Here is a 17064-nt window from a genome sequence, read left to right on the forward strand (position 1 = left end):
GTCTCCATTGTAAGACATGGATCCAAGCTGTCCAGTCTCTGTTCTCCATGAAGAAACAAACTACAAACTTCGTACAGACATCGTTCAAGTCTACACAGGGTGAGTGTTTCATACTCAAAAGACAGATTTATGATGGGGATTCATTTGTCTTCTATTATTTAAGTATTTTATGTTGGTACACAGTTCTTTGGATGAATTATAATTATTAACAGGGTGATTGAGCGAGTTCGGTGTTCTATGGCCACTTGATCTCTTGCAGCTCGGCTTTTTAGCAATCTAAATGGTTTGTAGAAATCTAGGAAATGACAAAGAAGAGACGGGAAAGATAACTTTTAGACATCAGTGTTATTTGGTAATGATAACACCTGAGCAACCTGAAGCTTGTCACAGACATTTTAAGTCCACTTCACAGAATAAAATGCACATAAAGCTATGGAAACATGTAACATGATGCATAACAAATAATACATGGAGGAAAAAAAGCCACACAAATGTAAAATAAGCTGGAAACAGAAGTGAGAAATAAGGCATGAACACTTTTAGCTTCCTGCTCTCATGCACTAAACTGCAATTGGACATTTTCTCTCAATATGCAGAAAGCTGTGAGCTAACGACTGTATGTGACCTTTCGTTTGGTTATGGATTGAGAACAGTCAGACTGCTCGTGATACTGTACATTTACAGTACGTTTTCAGCTCCTCACAGCTGTTCAATGAGTCTCTGTCAGATATCTGGTTCATGCAGTCTGCTTGGCCAGTCTGGTCCAGTATGTTACACTGGGAGTCTTTACCTCCCCAGCCAGACGGACTGAGCAGAAACTGCTGTTTAACTCGGGAGCTTCCAGAAGATCATCTGTCTGTCCTCCCCGCCTGTGATCACTGTGGTGCACAGCTCGTTCATCCACATGGCTGTGACAGCTCCTGTTTGAACATAGGAATAATTATCTATTAATTACTGTAAGAACAAAAATGTCAAGGAAATAAAATCCCATTTAAAACAGGTATGTACATATCTGGGGCGATGAGGTGTACCTGAGTGTGCAGGGATCCTCTTGGTGACTGTGTTGCTGAGCAGGTCCCACAACAGGAGGTCACCAGACTGCCCCCCACACAGCACTGAGTTCCCGTCCCAGCAGAAACACCTGGACCCACACAGACCATAAGTCCTTTTGACTTGCTATCAGTCAGCAGTTGTCTGAGCTCATACGAGAGCCATTAAAGATGCTGGACTCACTAGGAATCAAACTTCTACCAGCTGCTCGGCAGAAAGCCAATTCAACACACCAACAGATCAGTGTGTTTCCTACTGCACATGACTTCTGAAAGTACTTCAATTTAAAATGCACAGAATTGGAAACAAAGATAAAAACTTGGCCAATTTAAGAATGGAGAGACTATTCCACCGAAATGCCTATGACATGTACTGTACAGGGCAAAGAAAAGATTGATACAAAAGATTCTCAACGGCTTTCTATGGAGCTTCAACTGCTGTGACCTTTTGCTTTGTAAAGCTGGGATCTCCCGTTCTGCAGATGGTGTGATCTTACCTCTGCTCCTCCTCGGCTTTCACAGATGAGATCACCATTCCCGTCTGGACGTCAATAACCATCATGCAGGAGTCTGCACCAACACTGAGAACGTGTCTGCTGTCTGAGGAGGCAAAAACAAAGCAGTCTGTCGCGCTTTCTAGGTGACTTGAGGGTTTTCTGTCAGTTGTTGGCTAGATTTGACAGGTATCAGAGCCTCTCTTTGCTTTTCCAGAGCATGATCAATTTATTTGCCAGATGTTTCTTGGATTGTAAGGGCAATAAAGTCTATGAGGTGTAATGGAGCAAACAGTGCTTCTGTAAGGTTGGCATTCATGACCCAGCTGTCTTGTCTTGTGTAGTAAACAAACAAAGCAGCTGCCAGCCACTTCAATGCAGCGTGTTCAAGTGGTTTGTAGGTGCAAAACAATAAGGTGCTTAAAGAGTACGGCAGAACCAGTTCCTGTGCTCTGTCAACGCTTGAAGGCAACATTTCTATTCCACCACCTGAAAGGAAGTCTCTAAGACTTTACAAACTTTAAACCAACCAGTACTAATCGTGTCACATTGGCTGGTTGGACAAATACCTGGACTGAAGGCCATGTGGTGGATGGTCCCAGTGTGGCAGTGGACCTGCTGCAGTGTTGCGTAGCTGCTGGTGTCCCAGATGGTGACGGTCCCGTCTTTACAGCCAGACACCAGCAGAGTCCCCGCTGGATTCAGACTGATGGTGTTCACCTGTGTGCAGGTGTCAGGAGAGGTGACGTTACAATTATTTCATACTTATACAACATTAAAACAAGCACACAGTCTTCTAATAAAGGTGTTTTTTACATGCGTCCCGCGGCCCTGGACTCAGGCATACTCCTCTGTATGAATTAAGTCATTAAATATAAACCCCGCATTTCTGAACATGCTTTAAATATACAATCATAAGCTGGTGATGCAACCTTAAACAGACACACATGTAACACACACAGTGAACCTCCTCACTCACCCCAGCATCATGTTCCAACTCAGCCAGTAACTGAAACTGGGACCTCTTGTGGCTGGATGAGCCATCAGACGCACACTGCCAGACCTGAGAAATAAACGTCGTCACTCTCAGTCAGACGTCAACTAGCTTATAAAGCAAAGAGAAGCGCTTTATATTATGGTCCTTGTAATAAGACCCTTAGAAGATGCTTGTTAACATTATTATGTGTTAATAAGACTATAACTTAATAATAGCACTATAAACATGTTTATTGTTAGATTATAAGACATTTATAGGCACTTAATGTCTTATTAAGGTTAATAAATCCTTTATTATGCACTTATTAACAGTTAACAATGCTTTTTTGCAGCTACCTAAGTGAGAACAATGCCTTATTAATTGTTTAATTAATACTAAAAGATTATGCACTGTTGCCAAGTGCTTACTCATGGTGGGAGCTGTTGGGTCTCTATAATATAATAATAACAATATATAATAGAGCAGGTCTGGACTGTATTCTTTATAATATTATTTACAAAGTGTCATGAGATTTGGCACTATATCAATAAAACTGAATTGAGAATTGATTTTAACCTTAGTAAGACATTGTTCTCGCTGTGTGTCCAACATGTCATTGTTGGCAGTTTTCACCTCACAGAATAGCATCACTGTAGTTTTTACCTTGACAGTGGAATCCCAGGACGCCGTGTACAGCCGCTCATCAAACCAACACATTTCACTGACGGCGTCGTCGTGACCCATCAGTGTGTCCTGCCGCCTGCCGAACGGGACGGAGTAGAAATAACTGAGAAAGAGAAACATGTAGGTCAGACTGAAGTCATGAACATCTGTTTGAAAACCAGATGTCACTGCACTGTCACTATACACTGTACATACACATTGTTGTCCCACGAAGAACACACCGCCGTTTTACCATCTGCCAGCATCAAACATGATGATAACGCCTGAAAAACAGTCGTGTGGTTTATTGTTTTAGAGAGAGTTAGAAATGATTAGCGAGATGGTGAAGTGGAAAGTAAACACAGCAGCGTACCATGTTAGAGAAGGACATGCTTCTCTGGAAGTCCCTCAGCTCTTTGGAAAACATTTTAAGTGTTGAATCTGGAATAAAGAGCGTTGACTGTAAGTAAGTTCCTCTTACTGTCATGATGACATCACTTTGCACCATTATGATAACTAGAGGGCCACTGGAGGCAGAGGTGGCCATACTCTTCAGCACATATAAATCTGCTGTGACACATTGTGCTGCTTCATGACGATGATAACTATTAACGTTACACAACTATGTAAAACTGTACTGCAGTCCTGAAAAATAAGCGTTCAATTATATTTTACTCGCACAAAATCCTGTCTTTTGATCTACAATAAATCCATGTTTGTCTCGCACTATTTTTTCCAGACCTTGGGACGTGGAGAAAATAGCTGCTCCATCTCGAGTCACTGCAATGCCCGTCACAGCCCTGCACATTCAACAGAGAGACTCAGTCACTAAAAAAAAATACTACATGCATAAATACCTAGAATATAATGTAGAGGGGAGGATGCACTTGGGTTAATATAGCAGTCACACTATTACAAGACAGAACTGAGACAGAAATACAGCTGCAAGGGGACTTGATAAGTGCAATTAGTGAGAAAACACTTGTTTAGCAAGTGCTCTACAGTTTTTCTGAACTGGAGGAAATAGTTTCACCGCAGCCACCTGTCCTCAGCTGCCCCCCTTCTACAAGTGTCCTCACAATACATTATAATAAGTTACTATTTTCAAACCTCCTGGCGGGTGTGAAGCCGCTGCTGCAGCTGCCTGCCTCTAGCTTTGCGTGCACTTCCTCATATTTGAAGCCGGCACTTTCATTTCAGTTTACATACTAGCAATGAATTCTGTTTGTACTTTGTCGACCAACTGGAGGCATCCCGACTCTTACTCTTTATGAATCTTGTGGCTGGAGATGAGGGTCAGGTTTCCCATGTTTGCCCAGGCCAACTTCCTGCTCTCCTCGGTCAGGTCTTCGAAGGATGAGTCCTCACTCGGAGAGGCTGCAAAACAACCACAGAGGTAACTGCTGTGGGGAGCATATGGTGGATGACTCACTGGAAATAAATCTGCAGCTATGAGCAGATTATTACATTATTTATGACTTTATTTCTTTTTTGTATTGGTAAAGAAATGATCTAAAAACACTAACCCCTCCATTTGGACACACTTTAACATGTTCTGATTGGTCACACTTTAGTCTATAAACGAAGCCCTTCACTAATAACACGAAAGAGCGGCCTCTTTCACCACCAATGGGAGGTGCCAACGCGGTTCTACCTGGTGACAGTTCACTGACTGGCGTGTTGGTGCTGGGGCTTCGGGTTATGTTGTGGAACCTTGGTGTGATCCTCTGAGGGTGCGGGGTGGTGAACAGCTGTTTGGGCGTCTGGCCGAACTCCAGGATCTGAGTCAGCATGGCGATTCTCTCGTCAGGGTCCTCGATGCTTTGCAGGGAAACAGAAAGTTAGCTACACAATGTAATGCTAAACATCTCTAATTATAATTTGTGCATGATTTTTTTTTTTATACCTATCGCAGTCGATGCCACCTTCATAGGTCAGTGGGTGAAACACTGAGAGACAGTGAGATAAATATTAGTCTTTGTCTAGTTATTGTGGTTTGATGTTGAAAACATTTCCCGGTTACTTTACCATTATGGGCTGCGACAGCTTCACTGCCCCTCTGTTTAAACCCAAACACCAGGTCAATCCACTCATGAAGGTGCTCCGACACATACTGACTCTCCAGTGCCGTCCTGTGCTTCTGCAGAAAGTCTCTGGTGTCTGCAGTCGTGACAAACAGGAGACAGTAAATGGAGTCATATTGTTTAACAGCACAGTGACATGACACGATGTTGGCGTGGGGGAGGGGGGGGGTTGAGGGAGGGTCAGAGAGAAGAAGGATGTGACACCTGATCAACAGGAAGTTACCTGAGGCCCACGGTGGGAGAACAACATCACCAACCAAGCTTCCATTCTGCTTTCTGCCCAAATCAAGACTCTGTTTGTTTTCCAGAAAGCTGGAGTCATTCCCATAAAACTCTGGGATCAGCTGCATCATAGGAGAGAGGCAGGCAGCATGTCATGACAAATAACTATGAAACAGGGAAAATAAGAATGGGTTCATCCCTGACAAGCGCTAACAATCTGAATGGCAATGCTGGGTTCATGTTGGTGAACAGAACAACTCTGATAGTGCAAAGTGAAAGGAAAATATTTGGTGAGTATGGGCTTTAGTGTCTAACTGACACAATATACAGTAGATTCATACTTTACCTCTTTGAAGTCAGTCGCCCCCTCCAAGCAGTTTTTCCATGTTTCACCTACGCTGTAAGAAATCAACACAGGTCAGTAAATACCACCCAGCAAAATCATACTTTCAATATCTTAAAGCTCAAAATACTACATTTAATTAACAAGTCATTTTTGCAATACAATGTTATACTTTACAGATTATATATAAATAACACTTTTTTGTGTATTGTCATTTGTTTTTTTCTCCCATAATATTCATAAACTGAGTCAATGAACAATCTTCTTGATAATCGTACCGTATCAAGAAATATTTATATCTTTCATGCGTTTGTTTGTTCCAAATCGTCAGTCACTATTTCAACACCAATAAATGAGAAGTCAATTCCAGGTTAATCAAATCTGATGTAGAAAAGTAGAAATAATGTACCTATTAAACATGCGATCTGCGTGGTCGTAGCGGCCGTTCTGGAGACACAGCATGTGCTCCGGAGCTGTGGGGGAGGAGATAGTGAGCATTAATAAATATTACATTCGGCTTCATTTCTCAGGAGAAACAAATATGGCAGCTACATATCGGCAGACTCTGAGACCCAGAATACATTTGCAATAGACATGACCTCACCTCCTGTTTGTGTAATTAGTATCTGGACTGCTGTAGTATTACACTGACACCAAGAAACCAAGATGCTTCTTGATTTATTATTTTCATTTATCTCTTGTTTGTTTCGGTCTACATTTTTTTCCTACTGGCTAAAACTACGTCAGATATACTAAGGTTGACAATGGGGGTGCAAGATGAATTATTGGTCTTTAAATATCTAACACCTGTAGTATTAAATCTAAAACATGTTTATGTTGTAGCTTTTAGAGAATCTAAAAACAGCATAAAGAGGGGTGTTACATGTTAGTGTTAGACCTGCCTATTAATGATAAACCTCAGTCTACAGCAAACAGTGACTGCTTTTGTCTGTACTGTAAAAACACTGACAGTCTGGTGGAGCAATGGTCGACCGAGCGCAGACACACTGAATGGAGGCTGTGTTGTACTGTGGTTCCACACATGCTGTGGCTTTAATGATGAAGTGCGTGACGTACCAACTCTGACCAGGTAGAAAAGCACGTAGCCTGGAGAGGAGTAGTGGCTGCCGTACATGAAGGGAGGTTCAGGCATGCCTCTGTAGCGAGCCTGTAAACGAGAGAACTTACTCAGGACCTTCTGATGGGAAGATGTTGTAAACACTCAACTGCAGATATATCTGCGGTCAAAAGATGACTTAAGTTTGTGCCCAACACTTCAATAAAATCCATACATGTAGTCAGTTTAATAGACGCAGCAGAGTCTCACCAGCAGTCTGTCCAGTCGCTCTCTGTTCAGGGCTCCCACAGGTTTGCTCAGGTCTCTGAATGTGGCAGCGTTTGTCATGTCTGGGAAATAGAGGAAGAAGTCTTGACAATGAACTACTGATGAGTGTTTAATATGGGTGACTACAGTGAGAATCAAACCTTTACGGCTCCTCTTGCTACATCTTTAACTACCAGTCACACAAGAAGCAACCCCAAACACCCTCTGCCTCTGCCGTAACATGTTATGTGAATTAATGTGTGCATCTCTCTTTGCTGTCGACCCACCCAGCTGCATGCTGGTGTAGTCGGCAAGGACCCAGGGGAAGACGGGGTACTGCGAGAGGTCGTTGCAGCTGCGGTCGGCCAGGTTGTTGAGGTGAAGAAGATACTGGTAGTTGCTCAGGTGGCCGCGCTGCCACTGCAGCATGTAACTCTCTGCTGTGTGCTCCATCATGTGGTTCTCTGAGGGAGGAAGGTTCAAGTTAGTCATGTGTCCTGGGGTTTCACCAATATTGGTTTCCAAAGGCCAATGTCAACATTTAGGATCAATGCTGACAGCTGATACTCTGCATTCTTATGGTCACGTCTCCTCTGAAAGTCTTTTATTTGTATCATGTTCAAGAGTTTTTAGTGACCTTTTGAAGGCCACTAGGGTTGAACTGAAAGACCGATTCACTACTGGCTATGAGTTTTCTCACCAAGGAAGGTGGCGATGTAGTAGTAGATTTCATCTCTGTCAGCTGTGTTGTAAAACTTCAGGTAGATGTCAGAGCAGAAATCATTCTCAGTACAGAACACCTCAAGACCCTGAGGAGAGACACAAACACATGTAAATGTCCTTGTTGTTTATGGTGTTATTAACTCAGTCTTGCCAGTTGTACTCACCAGTGGTCTGAGTCCATGCCGTCTTTTGTAGATCCTCCTGACTCTGTGGAGTTTGATTTGAATCACCTGCTCCTGAAACGACAGTCAATGAAAGTCAATAACAGAACTCTTATAATAATTAATTTGCAATAGAGGTGTTGAATGTACTGCAGGGATCGCAGCGCCACCACCCACTCAAGGCTGAGGTGGGCCCGGCATGGCCGCTCAGGTTTGGCAGCTCACCGGGTATCCGTTGAGAGGCTGGAAGTAGAGGCTTTCATCCGTTATGCAGACGTGGCCTGGATTGGACACCAGAGGCAGGACCATCTCCACTGCACACTCCATGTGAGGCTTCTCAGCTACACTCTGAAAGCTTCACGGCACATCCCCAACATTGTTTTATCCAGCTGCATACAAACAAATAACCTATACTACAACACTAAACGTTTTAATCATTGTATTTCATTCAAATCTGTTTGTGGCGGAACAGACAGACAAAATGTGATTCAAAGCAACAAGTAAAAAACATACAAACACCCTGTTTGACATCAACATACCAGTTTTTGTCAAAAGATGACCTCGCCAGTCGTGACTGTAAATTGGCTGCAATCTAGAAACACACAGGAATAAATGTTTGCTCATGGATGATTATATGGTTACCAAAATAAACAACTAAAATAAATCCTGCATTGAAGGAAGCAAGATTATGTGGAATAAAACACAGGAAGCAGAATGGATCATTTCATTATCTCTCAGGCTTTAGAGACCATGTGCTTGAACTTTAAGTACTGATTGACTCACCATTGCAGTCTGGTCTCCAAGCTTTTCTAGGCAGGAGGCCCTATGGAGCTGCAGAATGAATTCAGAGTCAAAATGAGCAACACAGTTAAACAAATGCAGCAAATGTCAAGAAACAGACAATCTGACGGCTTAGTTCATTAAAACAAACACACGCTGCCCAGTTCCTGTGACTCCGAGGTAGCAGTGGACGTAAATTCACCTCCCAATCCTGGTTGTTTCTGAGTAGCTACATACCTGGAGTAATGTTTGAACGACATCTTCTGTTTTACTCCAAACTTCCAACTGAAAGGTAATTTTCTTTGCCCCCTGCCAAAGTGATGAGAGAAGTGTTTCATTTGAATAAAGGAGCAGATCTTGGAGCCTTTTCTGAGACTTTAGCACAGAAGACCCACCCTTGTAGCCACATTATTTAAACTACCTCCACACTATAACATGATAAATGCAGACTTGCATACACAGATTTTCATAGTACAGACAAACAGACACAAAGGGCACAGTCACGTCCATGCAAAAAGCTCCTAGCATATAAACACCAGAGGAGACCCCCTGTTGCATTTCAGCTGACTCACCCTTTCATTTCTGTAAGGTGCTATGACATTGCTTTCTTTGATGTAAATAACCTGAAATCAAAGTGAAAATAACATTTGGGTATTTACTTTGACAAACTTTCATGAAAAAATAACAATTAAAGATAATAAATCTTGACAATCAAAAGATAAGTGAGGACCAAACAAGCCACTGATGCATCTTCCAAGATCAATGTCTCAAAAAAAAGAAAATATATCTACATTTTAATGGTAACTCACCTGCACACATGAAATAGAGATGACAGATGGCCTAGGCCTGTGAGGAAAACACAAAAACGTTAAAATACCAAGAAATATCACTGCAGTTCATTACTTAGTAAGATTTAAAGAGGACGCTCCAACCAAAACTAAATCATAAATGAAAAAACAATTTTGGTATCATTTAAAGATCAGATCAGATACATCAGATATGCTCACTCATTCATAGGTGTTGGTTTCCAAGTGTGGTTAACATTTGCACGCCATTTTGAAGTTACCAAACTAGTCTGACAAACTAAATAAACATCAGCGTGTGAACCGAACGTGTGAACAGTAGAGATGACGCCATGCTCACTCATTGAAAGGGTTGTTCTCTTTCTCCACAAACTCAATCTTCTTACAGTCTCGAAGAGGAATCTGAAGAAACAGCAACACATAATTATGTACTATGATTAGCAAAGGCCTGCTTACTACATCTAGTGTAAAACAGACATACAATGTACAATACGACATCCATACAATACATGCAAAATAGAAAACTGCGTTGACACTACTGGCTTTCATATGAATAGAGTTTGAATTTCATTTTTCTCAATCTTCAGTTTTCCAAGATAACGACCTCAGTGAAGGTTTTCATACTAATATTTCCAATTCATGGCAACTTTTATTTTCATACCTCATTTCCTGTTTGATCAAAAAACATGTTGTCTGGTAACAACAGATAACAGACATACTATACATAGACATATTATTAAAACAAACCTTTAAAATTGGCTCTGCAAGATCCTCTGGATCAAATATGACAGATCTGGAGCAGACCTTGAACGAGCCTCTGAGTTTTCTGGAAGAACAATTAGCTTGTTAGCACTGTTAACCACTAGCTTGTTAGCACTGTTAACCATGTCAATACTCTTAGGACTGCAATAAATAATGACACAAATAAAACCTGATACATGAATGAAAACTTATATAAGAATGAATACTTTGGAGGACACAGATATAATACAAAGAAATTATTAATAGTCCTTTTGGAAAAGTTGGCAAAAAAATATACTAATTAGATGCTAGCTTGTTAACAAAACAGGGGGAAACATTTTACAGTCAACAGTTTATAGAAAAATAATTAAATAATTTACCAAGTGCAATAAATATGCAAATATTTGTGTTTTGAGATTGGCAGAATTGTATTAATGACACAGAATGAAGAAGCAAAATTATCACTGTAAAGTTCATATCACATGTTGGTGTGCGAACAATAACAAAAAACTGGTGTAAACTCAAGAATTAGCATTAATCGTTCTCATATTCCTCCCTTTGACATGATAATGCAACTAAATCGTCTGAATAATCTTGTTCTTGTTTTGTGACTCTTTTTAGTTTGCTCAAGCCTCCATAACAGGATAAGATGGTGTTTGAACAGCTGCTCCTATTACAGGCTAACACAACTGCCACAGGCTTTAAAGCCTTTGACCAAATATCAGTACCTGCAAACACCTGATCAGTTCAATACAAGTACGACAAGCATATCTAGGAGTTTACAACTAATTTTGGTTTTTACACACTATTGGGTTTTAAGGTCACATCATGGTGATCAGGATTATCACATATTATGACAGGAAGGTTGAAATAAAAGGAAACCCATGCTGAAGATTAACAAGTAAACCACATTCACAATTTGAAAGCAGTCTTTGAGGCCATTGTGAAGTGATTTATGTTGTTGCTGGTTGCAGATGAAGCATTATCGCTAACAATCTAAAGTACCTCTCCTTCTTTGAACTGGTTGTCACGTGGTATGCAGTGTGCTGCTCAAAATAATATTCCTCCAAATCCAGCAACAAGAGCGAAAACCTGTGGGAAAACAACAATAGAGGAGTGTGAGGTAACATGAAACAATTAAATCTAAGTTACTAAAGAGGAACTCCACCAATATTACACATTAAAGGCTGTTTACAGGTGTTGGGGAGGACCACTGCATGTGTGAAAAAATGTTGTATGAAGCCTTTTGAGGCTCCAGAGGGAGCTGCGTGAAGTCTGATGTCACTCGATATCTGGTCCAACTGTCCATCGTGAGTCAGACAATGTTACAGGAGTGCAACGCTAAATTGGTGGAGTACTCTTAATATTTGAGATGCAGTCACAGGTTTGTTTACATCAGTAATGTCGGCACATACAGCGGGTAAAACAGGTCTATATTTTATAATGATCAGTTGAAAAATGCACAAACTCTTAATTATTATTATTATTATTCATTAAGACAAACTCTTCAATTACGCATGTGAATTTAGATAAAAATCTATGTGGCCAAAAAAAAAGGTATGTGCCTTTAAATGTAAATACCTGTGTTGAATGTTGAAAGTCACAGCAATGTAAATCTAATATGTCACCAGCACTGGATCTGCAGGTTTGATCACAGGCTGGTTGCCATCCAAATGTTGTCTAGGACAAAGTGACGGCATAAATGTCGTAATCATAATCCAACGTGCGAACAATGTTGCACCATTATATTATGACTATGGTATCATTATTTTGAGAGAAGGCTAGCCTTTGTAACATATAACATTTGAATGATTTGGATCTCTCCTGCTGTTATTGTTAAAGCTACAAACACATATTTGCTTCATGTCCTTCGTGCTCATCCCTACTGGGAGTAGGAAGTGGAACCCATTACACCATCCACAGTTTCCAGAAATCCTAAATGTTTTTGGTGAAGTATTTCTGCTTACCAGTAATAGTGCTTTAGAACCACATTACTGCTTAATAGTAATGTGGTTTTAAGAGTGTGACATACTCACTTCCTTCCTTTACAGAACTGTACTTTGCAGCTTACAGCTTGAACCTTGGAAGAATAGCTTTATAAGCACTTCATACAGTAAACGCAAGTAAGTTAACTACTCATATATTTAGAGAATAACTTAGACTTGTGGAAGAGTTGATGAAACGATTTTAAATTCTTTTTTTCACATTTGTTTGATGCTCATATGGAGAATGACCTTCAAATCAGTGCTTTAAATTGGAGGTGAAACCATTATTTTACTATGACAAATACAGGTCTTCCTTTCTAGCTCCTATTCACATGATTAATATTTAATGCAGTAAACTGAGCTGCACCTGATGCAGCTCATAGACCTTCACATCATTGTCAACATACTAAACTCTTTTATCGCTTTTATTTTATTTGAAAAGCTTTAGGGAGCCTCACACCGACAGGGCTGATAGACGCTGTTCTGCCAGAGTCGCGTTTCCCAAATCTCTATAACAAAGGAGGCGAGTGCAAAGTTAGCATGACTCATCAGGCAGAGTGGTCACGATTATGAGAATAAGATACCAGAATTTTGCTTTCACAGTTTCTTTGTCAACGTCTTTATAAAATTCAGTGTCTTCACCGTTACATTCATTCAGTTGACTCAGTTGTTAGTGGCACAGCAATCCCTGGCCTCTGGAAAAAGTTAATGTAATGAGTTCCACTCAGAGAGGTGAACAGATTTTAAATTTGGAAAAAAAAGAGAGAACTGGTATCAGATTGAGTCGAGGAATTAATCGTTCAATAAAAATCTAAAATGGTTTGTTAGTATGATAACGTCATAGAGGACGATTTCTACGATCGCCACTTAAGCAAAAGTGTAATCAACCTATGACTCGAATTTATATGATATGCATCCTTATTCACTGTACTAATAAACGCAATGTGTAGTTTAACCACTGGTCTGCAAACAGCACATCCCAGCTGTTGTTGAAACAGTTCTTCCTCCATTCTTCAGAGCTGAGCAATCCTCCCTCCAGGCTACAGCAGGCTATGTGTACTCTGGAAATTCAATGCCTCACTTTAGATCCGGGCCATCATTTAAAAGCTTTCAAGAGATGGAGCTTGTGGTAAATTTGGGACATATATAATTCAACAAGGACTTATTCAATAGGATGCTACTTTTTCCATTTGTTTACTATGGCCGCTATATGGTCCATTATGCACTCTATAGTTCTGTGGGGACACTCACATCAGATGTATATATATGTATATTGTTGCTCCCGTCAGGTCAAGAAGAAACTTGCGTGGGTTTTTTAAGGTTATAGAAAGTCATACCAGGATTTAAAATAGGTTTCATTTCATAACAATAGACTGTACTACACTGCGTTCTCAACAGCACACAGTCACACATTCTCCTGCGGACTGAACTCCTGCTCCTCACCGAGGCCCCTCATTATGCCTTCAATGATAAGAGTGCATCACACAGCTGACAGTGAAGCTCTCATTAGGCTGAGTGGCGCAGCCGTAGCTACGTTATGGGTCATTCCGCCAAAAGAGTGCAATTTGCTCGTTGTAACTCTTCAAAATTAAACTTCATTTTTCATTCCATTTCAATATAGAATTTAGTAATATACACATTTACTCATTCAAAATGAGTACTGGTCAATCTCAGGCTACTTTATTTAATTTATTGCAACTTTCGAAAGTTTATTATCATTGCATTTTTTTCTCTGCTGTTACCAAAACTCAAATGCCATTTTAAAACCATGTTTAAAAGAATATCAACCACATACATTTTTTTCCATTAGAAAAAGAGTTAATGTAGAAGAAATGGTTGGTTACATGATGAAAATACTAATATTTATGACAAAAAAATTACTATATTTTGACCAGAGTTGTATTTCTCTAAGAATGCAAATCAAACCTTTTCCTTTATAGGACATAAAAAAAACAAATTTAATCCAAAGATTGAGCATGTATTTCATTAAGCAATCAGACAACTGTTGGAACCAATATAAATGTAAAAATACAGTTTATTTTCTTTATTTTTGAAGAAACAATTGAATAATCAGAAAAAAACATTTGGTAACAGGAATGAAAATCGGTAACAGGAATGAGTATGTGAGTGCGTTATGTGAGTGTGTGTGATCTGTTTATTGTGTCAAACCCATTGCACTACTGAGCTACATGAAGAACATCATATTAAAATACATTGTTGCTAGTATTGGTAAGATTAAAAGACAGAACATATACAAAATTATTAAAATACATCAACATTTCAAAAAACTGTTAGAGGTAGTATAATGGGAGTAAAAAAGGAAAGGCCCACCAACTGCAAACTATGTGAGACATCAGGTTTGAATGAGAGATCTGAATTCTGTGTGTGTGTGTAAACGTACTGGCTTTGTGCCTTTGTGTATGACACAGTGAAAGACGAGAAAGAGCGATGTACTGTAGTGGTTTGTCGGTTTGTCTTGCTTCTCTCCCTTTAGCATGTCACGGATCCACAGTATTGGTTCTTTACATCTGAATAAGATAAAATGGACACAGACAAAAAGTTAAGATGTTACGTTCTTGGATCTATGCATTGACCATCATTTCCAATAAATTTGAAAATATTCTACACCTTCTACAAAATATATTCATTATCCCCAGTTTTACACCAATCATGACTTTAATAGATTTAAAAAAAACAAGTAACTGACCTCTTCTAAGACTTTCTGTAGCTTTCCCCAGATTTCTTTGTCAATTTCCACATGACGTGATGTGACTGGTTTAGGGGGTTTGATGACGGACACAATATCATCGAACAGGTACCACAGAATATCATCTCAGGCTGGCCAGAAAAACCTGTTAAACCCCTACTTTTACTCAATGGTCCCTGTAATTATGATTCACAAAACTGATCTCAGATGACAGCAACTTTAGTTAGCCTATTTCATTTAAAATGTATGCAATCATGTAAACTAATTAATATTCATTCATTCATTATATTATTTACATTCATTCATTCATTGTATTCTTTTAATTAATATAAAAGGGCATCAGAGGGCACTAGCCTACTCATTGCTGTTACCGCCAACTCAGTGCTGTTACTCTTTATTTGAACAGTAACAGCAATGAGGGTAACAGCAATGAGTTTTTAGCATAAAATTAGCAATTGTGTGAAATCTAGCCACTTAGCATCTATGCTAGTAGCTTGAGCACATGGAGCACATTCTTAAGATTTAACTGAATATTTTACTTTTGATATCAACAAATATCGTCTTAGAGATAATTGAGGTAACAGGACTGAGTTTTTAGATTGACCGTCTCTGACACAGCTAATATATCATTAAATTTAAGGAAAAATAAATGAGATAACTTACTTTTGGTCTCCCCATGACTTGCAGAAGACCCAAATGATGTCACTTCCTGCAGAAAATGTCACTGGTGGAATATTCCAAAATTTTCAGAGGCGGGAATGTGTTTGGGTAACAGCAATGAGTGAAAACCTGGGGACAGCACTAAAATGTGAATTTTAACCAAAATATAATGACGTTTTTGTAAAACTTTTGTTTTACAAGTGTAGATAGAATATGGAGTCACACTTAAATGCAAAAAAAAATAGATTTTGGAAGGATTTTGTTCATGATGCATTGTGGTAAAGTGTAGCGTTTGGCTGTGGGGACAGGCAAGAAATGCTATGTATCAGTGTTTTGGATGCCTTTTTAAAATATTTAAAAAATATTTAAAAAATATATATCTGTAATTTCTACAATGATTCATGTGTACGGTGTTTTGTATATAATTTGTATTATATTATTACTTGTGTTTATACATTTAATATACAATAATATGCTGGGGACGGAAATGTCACTCTTTTGGCGGAATCGCCCTTATAATGGGACCCATCCACAGCCGAGGAAAACACACCGCGGGCTGTACTGCGGAGCTCCGACTAAACCCACAAAGTGACCCCGCTCTCTGAAACAATGTCATGTTAGCGACAGGAGAAGCAGCACAAACCTTTCTTTAGGTCGTTCTCGCGTCTTTAAAAAAGCCATGACTGCACACCATCCTCTTTAGACACTGAACACCGACCAGCCACAGTCTCTCCTGCTCATTTCTCTGTCAACACGGAAACTTGCTGGACACCACGTGACTGCCCCTGAGACAAATGATCCCTTATCAAAGGAAAGTAGGGAAGTGTCACTCTGACTCAATGTCGGGATACCGTAACGACGTGACAAAATTTAGCCCAGGCTGATGTACTCGTATTTCATCAATAACTAAATGACACGATAGTGTTTCTGTTGTCATTTTGCATTATGAAAACGTTCGACGTTTAGATATTTTAAGCTATTTCATAATGTTTTAAGTAATGGCAAAATGATTTTGATTGGTGCCATGTTTTGTATCACAATGTACATCACGACTGATTGATGTATGATGCTATGATTTGAAAGGTATATTTTTGTGTTTATTTTTATTTGTTCACTTATATATTTTTTTAGTGATGTAGTTTTAGTGCAAAATTGTGCCAAAGAGGAAAGGCATTCTTTAAGGGCACTCCAGTGACCAAGAATGGTCGAAATCAACGTAGCAGAGGCCAAGATATAATAACTTTAAATTTCTGCTTGAAAAATGTCTCAAACGATTCATTATGACTCCATACAGGGGTACATGTAAGCCTTTCTAATTTCGTATGATCGACATACCACAGTACATGTTG

At 39.6% G+C, this 17064-nt stretch overlaps 1 protein-coding gene across 1 annotated transcript; it reads right to left on the reverse strand.

The window, feature by feature from the left end:
* Positions 1 to 315: 315 nt before the first annotated feature.
* Positions 316 to 16448, reverse strand: nsmaf (neutral sphingomyelinase (N-SMase) activation associated factor). Its single transcript, XM_070927756.1, has 31 exons — positions 16359 to 16448; positions 11369 to 11455; positions 10370 to 10448; positions 9963 to 10024; positions 9629 to 9665; positions 9392 to 9442; positions 9057 to 9128; positions 8823 to 8870; positions 8579 to 8631; positions 8265 to 8394; positions 8043 to 8114; positions 7856 to 7964; positions 7443 to 7619; positions 7159 to 7238; positions 6909 to 6999; positions 6241 to 6304; positions 5835 to 5886; positions 5490 to 5610; positions 5211 to 5342; positions 5089 to 5131; positions 4837 to 5003; positions 4448 to 4559; positions 3924 to 3982; positions 3556 to 3623; positions 3399 to 3466; positions 3183 to 3306; positions 2523 to 2606; positions 2113 to 2263; positions 1547 to 1649; positions 1032 to 1141; positions 316 to 920 (listed from the first exon to the last, which is right to left on the reverse strand). Exons 1-31 carry the CDS (start codon positions 16394 to 16396, stop codon positions 826 to 828), a joined length of 2739 nt encoding a protein of 912 aa, XP_070783857.1. The 5' UTR covers positions 16397 to 16448; the 3' UTR covers positions 316 to 825.
* Positions 16449 to 17064: the final 616 nt, after the last annotated feature.

This window comes from Enoplosus armatus, chromosome 21 (genome assembly GCF_043641665.1).
Source record: "Enoplosus armatus isolate fEnoArm2 chromosome 21, fEnoArm2.hap1, whole genome shotgun sequence".
Taxonomy (NCBI): domain Eukaryota; kingdom Metazoa; phylum Chordata; class Actinopteri; order Centrarchiformes; family Enoplosidae; genus Enoplosus; species Enoplosus armatus.